The 10572-nt window shown below is 45.7% G+C and overlaps 1 protein-coding gene across 2 annotated transcripts in view; it reads right to left on the minus strand.

Annotated features, from left to right (window-relative positions):
* Positions 1 to 10191, minus strand: part of CPEB2 (cytoplasmic polyadenylation element binding protein 2) — a 51313-nt gene extending 41122 nt beyond the window's left edge. Inside the window, exons 1-2 of one of the 2 annotated variants that reach the window (XM_040555007.1) lie at positions 8127 to 10191; positions 5688 to 5966 (exon numbers count right to left, since the gene is read on the minus strand). In XM_040555007.1, coding sequence (XP_040410941.1) covers positions 5688 to 5966; positions 8127 to 9578 — 1731 coding nt within the window. In that variant the 5' untranslated portion in view covers positions 9579 to 10191. The remainder of the gene's footprint in view (positions 1 to 5687; positions 5967 to 8126) is intronic. The other variant, XM_040555008.1, reaches the window with a different exon arrangement.
* Positions 10192 to 10572: the final 381 nt, after the last annotated feature.

The raw sequence follows: 10572 nt of genomic DNA on the forward strand, positions 1-10572 counted from the left end.
ACAAAATTAGCCATGTAAGCCAGCTAAATTGAGCCTAAAATGCACCAAGAACAGTTCCTGTGGCAAAGACACACCTACTTCTCAGCTACATATGTATTTAAAAATGAAAAAGACTCAACAGCATTTACTGCATCCATACAGGAATACTTCAGCTCAAGAACATACTTTCATGAACTGGCAGCAAACCAGACGCATTATGGAGATGATTAAAGGCTTGGCAAGATTGACTTATGAGGCAAGTCTAGGAGGCTTGCGTATGAATAACTTGGACAAAATAACAAAGAACAATAAATTAGACATTTGAAGGGGAAGTTGTCATCCAGAGTTACTGAAACTCCCCCCCCCAAAAAAAAAAAATTAAAAAAATCGGTAAATGTCTATACAGTCCTGAACACTGAAATGTAAATACATCAGACCATACAGTAAAAGTACTTTTGGACAAGTCTTAAGTGAGAACGTATTCATTTTAATTTTAGAGAACAAACGTGCTTTGGCACAGAGAATGAAGTTAGATACGCTACTTAGCATATACATCACTGGTATAATATTAGAGCTGCTAAATATATATATTTATTTGATTTTCCTAGCTCTGATTTTGACTTGCATTAATACTGTAGAACTGAAAGAAATTTTAAGGGGTGAGAATTCCTAGTTCAGAAAAAGTCTTAAAAACATATGTATGTTAAGCCCCCAAAACTTTCAGGTAATTAATTCCTTTGCTTATCTATGCACCTGCCAATACTGTTTTTCCAGAAGTCTTGATCCTAAAGTTAAAAGTCAGTCAGTAGACTGTTCTCTCTAGTTAGGGATATCCTCAATATGGTCCCCAAAACACAAAAATCTGTTCTTGTGCATAAGTTCTAAACATATTTCATCAGTCCCAGGTAACCAATCTACTGCATCAGAAATCCTGAAGACACCGTTTTGTTATAGGTATTACCCTAGTAAAATAAACTGGTAATGCTGGCTTAGAAATCAGTGTTTGGACAACTACACTAATCTGAAGAGCAAGAACTCTGTAGGTAGATACTCCCAAGGCCTTCCATATTTAACCAGAGCAGCAGGACACTTGGCACTTCTGAATAAGCAGGCCAGTATTTAAGAGTCTAAATACGGCATTAAGAACGTAACTTCAGCAACTTAATCTAGAATTGGCTCGTATGTGTATCATCTGGAGTAGTCATTTAAGACATTCATGAAGATTTATTAAACAGTCTCAAACTGTCCCACTGAAAATCTGGGTGGAGGTGATCGTAAGACAGAAGCAACATGACAGCAGCTTAAATTAAATACCTCAAACTGACACCTGCTGTGAAGTACAATCTTAAAATTCATTTTGCTTTGGAAGTATTTTGTTTTCTTGGGTAAATTTCAAAAATAAATAGAAAAGGGAAAAATCTGCATTTCTGAGAGTATGTGCTGTATGTACCTTGCCATCCAAACACCCAGCCGGAGAGCTGCGCTCAAATGTAGAATAATAAGGCTCAGCATTCAGGACCACGAACATTGCACGTACTGTTTGTTTGAACAAACAGGAAGGACAAATCAAGGTGACAAACACCCGGACATGCAATGTATTTCCTGAAGTCAAAAGAAACACAGAACCTAAATTCATATTCATTATAATGCTGTGTTTTTATTGGAATGAAAATACTTAAACACTGATGTGTATTATTAAACTGTGATAGTAGCTTTTTATAAGCTTATTTGCACAATACTGAGAAACAGTAAGCTTGCAATCAAAATAGGATTAGCAGATAATTTTTTAAATGGTTTATTATTTTCCTCATTCAAGGAATGTAAATGAAAAAAGAATATAGAAAACTGACTTCTGTACTTGTTTTGGCCATGGAAGTGCCTGAAGCACTTTTTTGGGGGAAAAGAATATCACAGATTAGAAATGTATTTTTAACTTTTCACCCTATGCCCAATTTTTTTTTTCTATTTTTTTGGTACTGTAGATCAGGGAGTGTAAGAGAATATTGTCTGATTTCTTGACACGTAATGTAAGGGCCTGAACTGAAATCCCAGGGGCTATACACGGCCAGTGGTGACAGGTATGTTCTTCTAGAGAATGAGATTATCTAAATATGGAGCCTAGATTCTCTTTAAGGAGAAATAGGCTACTGAATTAAAATGCTTAAGTTAGATAGTGTAAATACCTGACACGATTTCTAATTGTTCCGTAAAGATTCCAGCACACAGCAATAACCCCTTCCCTATATGAAGTACCTATAATGGTACAAACAGTGTGGCAGAGCTAAAGCTTTTAGGCATCATTTTATCTTATATTAAGAGCTTTATTCAATGTAGTTTATCTTATCTTAAAAATCTTCAGGGTGGGGGGAACATCTTACAGTTAGTCACATAAGCAAAACTTGACTATTGGCTTAACTTGTTCATGTTTAAATCAGAGCTGCCATGATGTTTTAACTACTTTTAAATAAAATATATATATATATAAAAACAGGAAAAACTCTTGAAATTTGGAAAATTCCCAAGAGATGTCCTTCATAACTGCTATAAGCAAACGCAGCTTTACTGTCACTAATATCCCACGTGAAGTTGCATACACAGTGGCCATATGTTTCAGTTTTAGCTATGAAGTACAGAAAATCTGCTTTCAACCCTGTAAGTAATATACGTGATTAGTTACTCGGTTATCAGTAACGATAACTTGTATTTATTGTCACTGGTATATTAGGTTAATACCAAGAAATGTTACTTTCAACAGAATTAATGTCAGTCCTACATTGGGGCCCCTCCATCTATACAAACACCAGAGAATAAAGAAATCTCAAAGTGATTAGCTTTGAATTTGAATATGATTCCTCTGTAGCTTACTTCTTTTGCATCAGGTACTTCTCTGCGGCAACTGGATGGGCAGCTGACGCTGAATGCCATTCAAACTTCTCAAAACCAGAATACTTTCAAAGATACTTAACACAACATTATCGATCTGCAGAAAGTCAGTGAGAACACCAGCTTTCCAACGTCTTCATCTGCTAAGCTTGAGCTGGCTGAAAAGCTTTAAAATAGCCAGCTGAAGTTTGGAGAAGAGGTGCTGTGAACCCTGCCATGCGCTCTGACGACTGCAGTTAAAACAAAGATGCGTGGTCATGTGGAAAAGCATTCTGCAAAACTGCGAATGATGCGGTTGTGTGTTCAACAGGCACGCAAAGCTGCAGTCCTTCTGTGGAAGCTTGAAAGAAATTGGGAACTTTTACATACCCACAAACGCTCTCCTGTAAGACTTTCTAAATGGCACAAATTTAGTGAATATTTTTGAGTGTCTTCCGAAATAGCTACTGTATCTTTAAGGATTCTCAATCTAAATACCTCAGCCTTTTATGGACTGAGACAAGCACAGTACAAATTAACAGGATGGGTTTTTGACAGCATCGCAATTGCCAGCACAAGTCCTGATGAAAAGCACCACAAGCTCTAAACTCTATTTAACTTTTCATTATGACTTCTAAGATTTAGCAGTCATTCCAAGGACTCGACCATAACAATAGCATAATAACTGAAAAAAAAAAAAGAACACAAGTTCAGTGTAGCAAAATAATTTATGGAAACATCTAGTGTCTCCACAATAGCAGTGGGTAACACTGCAAGCCTTCAAATAGGAGTATTTTTACTGATTTCTACAACCATGACTTTATAAACGTAAGATAGATTTAAGTATTGATAGATCTATAACAAATACAGCTAGATAAGCAGGTCGATTTAATCTGTGGCTCTGGTGTTCACAGATGAGGCCAAGAACAATGACGCGCGCCCACCATTTCTCCGTGAGACTCTTCAGAAAAACCCAACATGAAAACCTAGTAAATTACATTAATGTTTCTAGAGCTGAATTTAAGTATTTTTTCCTACCCTAGTACATAGGGATGATTTAGATTATAATTAGAATGCATAAGACTTTTGTTTAGACATAAAAATTAGTTCATCTGTATCAGATGACCACTGCAGAAGCTTCTTAAAGTTTGAAGCAGTAGTCATACCTCCTTGTAAAGCGTGTAAGTAAACATATTCACGACTTGTTCTTAGCTGCATGAGTTCTAGTGTGTACGTCAGTGAAGTTTCAACATATGATGGCATTAATATTTTTAACCCAGTTTCTTAGGCTAACATCATCACAAGACATTTCAGTGTTTACTTTCAACTCTTCTTGAGGCCCTCTACCGCAAAGCATTACTGATCTGGAATCCGTTTTCCTGAACGGATCAGACTGAATATGTGAAGAATGGCATCATTTTTTCCATCTTTCTACCCGTGTAAAAATGATTCAACTAAGATGTTCCAGCTAGCAAGGCTACCTAATGAAACAGGTCTTCACAGGATATGCAAATCCTCTCAAGTTTTCAGGTCCGAAGAATACGCTTGGCAGCGCAACTTGAGTATGGCCAAAACAACACCATTAGCCTCATGAATATTGCAAGTATCAAAGCTCACTCAGACAGAGACAGGACATGGCATTTCATGCCAAATAAATAGAACTCCACCAGCAAGATGGTTAAAAAAAAAGAACCCTTGTGGGAAATCAGGTCCCAAAGAGCACCCCTTTGCTGCTATTACAGCCACATTAGGATTAGCTTGCTAATTGATGCAAATACATCTATACAAACTCAAATAGTTACGACGATGACAAATCAAACTCTGGGTTATTCTGTGTGAAACCTAACCAAAACAACTGTAATAGCCGTATGTGGGGATGAAGAAAAATTCTGATTATTTTCCCTCCATATTATTAAAAAAACACTTTTGCTGGAATACGATAGCTGAGCATGAGATTGACTCAAGCCGACACAGGCATGAACAAAATTAAAGAATATACAGGATTCATGGACTAAGCCACTATTTTAAAACACATCTTTTCTAAAATAAGTTCCCTGAGATCTTTTTGGTAACTTAAAAAAAGCACAAAAACTATAAATTGTTAGAATGGCAACTTAAATTGGGATTCAAAATATAATTTCTTGGTAGCAGAAAACTGTGTTATGGCTAAATGAACACAGGCAGGTATGGGAAAATTAATATTTTACCAATAAATAATGGATGATGTCAGAGTTTTGTGACTTACCTAACGTCACATAAAAAGTCACTAGCAAAATTCAGGCGATGAGCCCAGATTCTTAGTACATCCTGCTGTTTAACGCTTCCAGCCAAAATATAAGTTTGTAGAATGTGGAGAAGAAAACTAAAATCTCACTAATATGCAAGTGTCAGACTAGAATATCAGTAAAAGACTAACGTGACAAAGATTCAGAGCCATCTACAAGAGTTTGAGAGACATCTACAAGAGTTTGTAAGAAAATCTGTATACAAGGATAAGCGAACAAAACAAATGCTAAGTTTTAAAAGGGATTTATGAGAATATGAGCATTATGATAGGCAGAAAATACTTGCTAGATTAAACGTTTTTGCTCCTCTATTGCTGTGTCAATGGCCACATTTCTATCTTTCTCGACAGTCAATATTCTTCATTAACTGTAAGAATCACATATTTCTGAATACAATGAAAACATTGAGGTTAGTTGCAATTAAATAGTAAAAATTATATACAATTATACAATTTTCAAACCAAGTATCAGTACAATAACCACCGCTAATTCTCCTTTAGAGCGAAGGAAGCCAAAATGCTACACAAGACTATGAATGCACCATTTACATACCACCCTTACCTGTAAGGGAAGGAGAGTATTACTGTTGTTGTCAGTTCGGAAAACATTATCTTCAATCCACGATTTTGGTGTCAGTGACGGAGTGGAGCGAGTAAATTTAGGAGGAGCTATGACATTACCAGAAAAGGGCTTCTTCAAAGGAGAGATCTGGTTCATAGTTCCTGGAATTCCCATGTTTCCAGTTCTGCGATGGTCTCTGCCATGCATTCCTCCCCAGGATATATTTCCTGTGCTCCAGCCACTACTTTGATTGCTCCAGGGCGACTGCTTCAGAAGAGGCTAAAAAGAAAGATTCATTTATATTATGTTGAAAATACTTGAAATGTTTTCAACCTTCACAAAAAAATGAAAACCACCAAAAAACACACCAATCTGTCAATGCTCAGAAGATTTCTATAATCTTCTCTTTCCTAATATTGTATAAATTCATTACCGAGGCAAAAAAAAAGAATCTAATAGAGAGTCATAAAAAAATTGTGATTCCCACTCTCCTCCCACAGTCCTTTGTGTAACTAATTCAGATTGTTATCCTTTTAGTAACCGGTAGGATACTTTGAAAGTCCACAGTAGAACAATCCTAGGGTTAAAAATCATGTTACAGAAAGGCTCAGGCCTTAACCACCTAACTGATACATTATTTCGTATTACATAGAAAGATCTCCAGAAAAAACAACAAAAATTTCAAGGAGGTCACTTTTAAATTACCATTATTAAAAAGAAATTGGTGAGTAGGTATTTAAAAATTAAAATTCAGATGGCAGATTGAATTTTTTCCCCCAGTATCACTGAGTATCACTAAGTATTACTATACAAGAGCAAAGAAGAGAATCTGTTTGAAGAAGCTATCTCAACATTTCCACATTAAAATGCATTATTCTGAAACCACGGCTCAAGCATTTGTGGAGTAATGAACAGGACTATCTCTGGCATTCTGCAGCTTACTCTTTTTTTTTTTTTTTAAAATTATCTCCCTATTTAGAAGCAGTACAAAGCATTTCTGTATTTAACAAGCGCACTATTACTACGCTCCTCAACATCACAATGTAGACTGTCTTTAGAGCAAAAACCTCGCAAGGTGACAAGTTTTTATTCCTAAAGCACAACTTGTGCTAAAACCTGACCTACAGCGGTTGTCCGTACTACCAAGAGGTGGACCCACTGAGCCTGACTGACAGCGAAGAACAACATTTATCTTTAGTGCTCTAAAACCCGACTGTTCTTGGAAAGGCCTTTTCTCAAGCATACAAGTGGGGTGCGTGTGAGGGGAGGATATTCTAAATTCGTTACTTTTATCTCAAAGCTTAGCTGCAAGCAGCCATCAGCTTGTAATTTCAGTAACTTAAAAATTTAAACCATGTTGATACATTATGCAGTAGATAAAACAGAAAGAAGGCATTATAACGCGCTCTCCCCGAGAAAACAAACAAAAAAAACTAAAGACATTTTTTGGTCAAGTAATCAGGCAAACATCCCATTCTATATAATTATAGATAATTATGTTGTAAAACTTGAATACTTTGGTTGGAATTTTGGGAGAGGCCAGCCCCGTATTGTGAAATGAACCTTCAGAGATAATGCCAAACGTTAACAAGCCTCTAATATTGCTAGTTATACTGTCACGGGCACCGCTTCTGTTTACCTACGACTTGTAACAGAGAGAAAAATTCCCTACCACCTCAGTGTTAGAGAATGGCTTTGGAATTTCTCTGAAGAGGGCATTAGGTGCTACGACAACCAGCTCCCCCGTCACGACGCCTCCAAGTCGGACCTCGAAGGGGCACGCGTGAAAGGAGATTCCAGTTTTGAAATCGTCAAAATAAATGCTTCACCCAGCCGGCTCCACCACCTAAAACTGACATAAGGCTATGCCTGAATTAAGGAAAAATGAAGATGAGGCCTGTCTAACCTAGGCCTTTCATGAGCGGGCGGACGGTGAGCGCAAGAGGCGGCTGCGGCGCGCTGGCAGGCACCGGCACCCGTCGGCTGCCCTCCCATCCCTCACAACCCCTACTTCGTCCTCAACTTCCATTTTAACACTGTTGGGGACTGTTTGAGCGCTTCAGGAAAATCTGCGGCGGAACCGCAGCAACCTGAAACACTGTATTGCGTTTGGATACAAATCGAAGCGATTTCGGGCAAAAGCCTGGAGATGTCAGCCGGGGTGACAGCTCCCCACAAGCCGTGAGGGGCTGTGGGGCCGGGGAGCACCACGGGCTCCGTTTGACAAGGGTGAGGCGACAAGGAGCCTCGAGGAAAAAAATAAAAACCACCTCCCCTCCCGTCCCCAAAACAAAACGGGGTCCGCGGGAGCCGAGGAGGGGCCGTCAGCCCCAGCCGCTCCACCTGCCGCGGCCACCCCTCGCCTCCCTGCCCGCCTCGTGTGCCCGTCCCCGGGCGACCCCCGCTCGGAGCCGGGCTCCCCGCCGCCGCCCCCGGTACCTGGTGGTGGTTGTAGGAGTTTCTCTGCTGCAGGAAGGCGGCGGCGGCGGCCGCCGCCTGGTGTTGGTGCTGGAGCTGGGGGCTCACAGGGGATCTCCGGTTCTGCTGCTGCTGCTGTTGCTGCTGCTGCTGCTGAGGTAAATTCATCTGCGGCGGCGGCGGGGGGGCGGCGGCCGAGAAGGGGCTGCTGAAGGGCCCGGCGCACGGGTTGTGAGGAGACACCGGCGAGAAGCTCTGGAAGAAAGCGGGGTTGATCGATGACGGGATCCCCGGGTAGAAGCTGGTCTCGGACTCCGGGCTCGGCGGCGGCATGGCGCTGATCTGCCCGCCGCCGCCGCCGCTGGACGCCGGAGGCTGCTGCGTCTGCTGCGGAGGCGGCGACGAGGTCTGCACCGACCAGGGGGTGCCGAAGCCGGGCAGCGGCGGAGGAGGAGGGGAAGCCGCCGAGGAGGAGCCGCCCCCGCTCTGGTGATGGGGGCTGGGGATCTCCGGGCTCTGCAGGCTGCTGAAGCCAGAGCCCAGCCCGCCGGGCAGGAGGTTCCCGGGGCTGCCCAGCAAGTGGCTGTTCGGGGGGGACTCCATGGGGGGCGGCTTGGCTTTCGCCTGCAGGCGAGGAGGAGACGGCGGCGGATTCAGGCAGGAGGAGGCGGCGGCCACCCCCACATTGGGGTCGGCGGCCACCGGTGCCGGCGGGCAGGAAGGGGCGAGCCGCTCGGAGCCCCCCCGGTGCTCGGCGGGGCTGAGGGGCCGGTGGCGCGGGTAGTCCCCGGGCGGCGGCGGCGGCTCCGGGGGGTGACCGCCGAGGAGCTGGAGCTGCTGCTGCTGCTGTTGCCTGTGCTCCTGCTGCTGGTACTTGTCAGTGGGGTGGCTGAACTGCTGCTGCTGCTGCGGGGGGTGGTGATGATAGTCTGGGGGGTGGTGGTTATTCAGGGGGTGGCTGCTGCCGAGCTGGGCTGGGCTGCTGAGCGGCGGCGGCTGCTGCTGCTTAAACTCTTTCCTCTTCTGGCTCAGCTGAGGAGGCGGCGGCTGCTGCTGCGGTTGCTGCTTGTTTAAATCCTGGTGGGGGCTGAGACTGGGTTTAAAGTCAGAGGAGGGGTGGCCGGGAGGGGGGTGTCCTGATGCGGGGCTGCTGCCCAGCCTCTCGCCGCCCGGCTGCTGCTGCCGCTGCTGCTGTGTCACCCCCAGGAGCAGCTCATCCTGCATGGCGCGGGGATGCGCAGCGGCGGCCGCCGACGGGAACGGCGAGGGCGGCGGCACACCGGACACGCCGCCGCTGGAGGAACCGGTTGCGGTGGGTGAGAAGGGGCAGGAGGAGGAGGAAGAAGAGGAGGAGGAACGAGAGGCGGCTGCCGGGGAGGGGAAGGACCCCACGTAGCCAGCGCCTCCTACACCCCACGGCGGGCTGGGGCTGCGGCTGGGGGCCGCTGCCGGCGGCAGACTGCGGTCCCCCATGGGCCGACGGGGGCTGCCCCGGCACCGCTGGGCGAGGACACCCCGCCCGGCTGGAGACAAAGATAATTAATTAATTCACCTGGGGCGGGGGTCAGGGGGGTGGTGAGCACTATCGTAGACCACTACGTAAGCCTAAAAATACCCGCTCCCTACAATAAAACCCTTGCCCTAACCTCCGCTGTACTGTTTTTTAAAAAATTGACCGTTTCGATAATAAATAACCCTATTTTATCAGCTGTTTTTTCCTCCCCCCCCCCCTCCTGCTTTTCATTTATTGACCCCCGTCAGGGCAGCCCTTCCCCTCCCAGCCGCGCCCGCCCGCTGGATCATCCCCGAGAGCCCTTGGCAGGTCGCCTCCCCGAGGGCAGGCCGGCCCCCCCCCCCTTCCCCTTCTTCTTCTTCCTCCTCCTCCCGCTACACAACAGTTCCGGGGCCGGGCACCGAGCAGTGGGCTCCGAGCACCGCGCGGGGCGGACGGGAGGCCAGCCGTCCCGCCGCCTCCTTGCCGAAGCGGGGCCCAGCTCCGCTCCCCCCTCTGCCGCCGCCTCCCCCGCCCCCAATACCGGCTGCCGGCCGGCCGCAACCCCCTTAAGAACGCCGGAACATTCGTCATAGTTACGTCACAGCGCGCCCCGCCCCGCCCGCCCGCCCTCGGTAATGAGCCGGCTGGGGGGTCACGCCCCCCTCATGAATAATGCATGAGTGCCGGCAGCCCCGCCCAATCCCGCGGGGGGGGGAGGCTCGCACCGCCCAACGACGCAGGGCGCCGGTGGGCGGGGTGGGCGCTACCATTTTTATAGGAGGGGGGGGACAAAGGGGGCTTGTGTGGTGGTTCGTTCCGCCGCCTGCCAGCCTCATTTGCATTGACGCAGGCGTGGGGAGGGGGCGGGGCGTGGCGGCACGAGCTGAGGGGTTGGCGAGGCCCGGCCGTTATGGCGGCGAGGGGAGCCCAAAGGAGGGGACAGGGAATACAAATAAACGTTGGAGGCGTGTC

This window comes from Cygnus olor, chromosome 4 (genome assembly GCF_009769625.2).
Source record: "Cygnus olor isolate bCygOlo1 chromosome 4, bCygOlo1.pri.v2, whole genome shotgun sequence".
NCBI classification, from domain to species: domain Eukaryota; kingdom Metazoa; phylum Chordata; class Aves; order Anseriformes; family Anatidae; genus Cygnus; species Cygnus olor.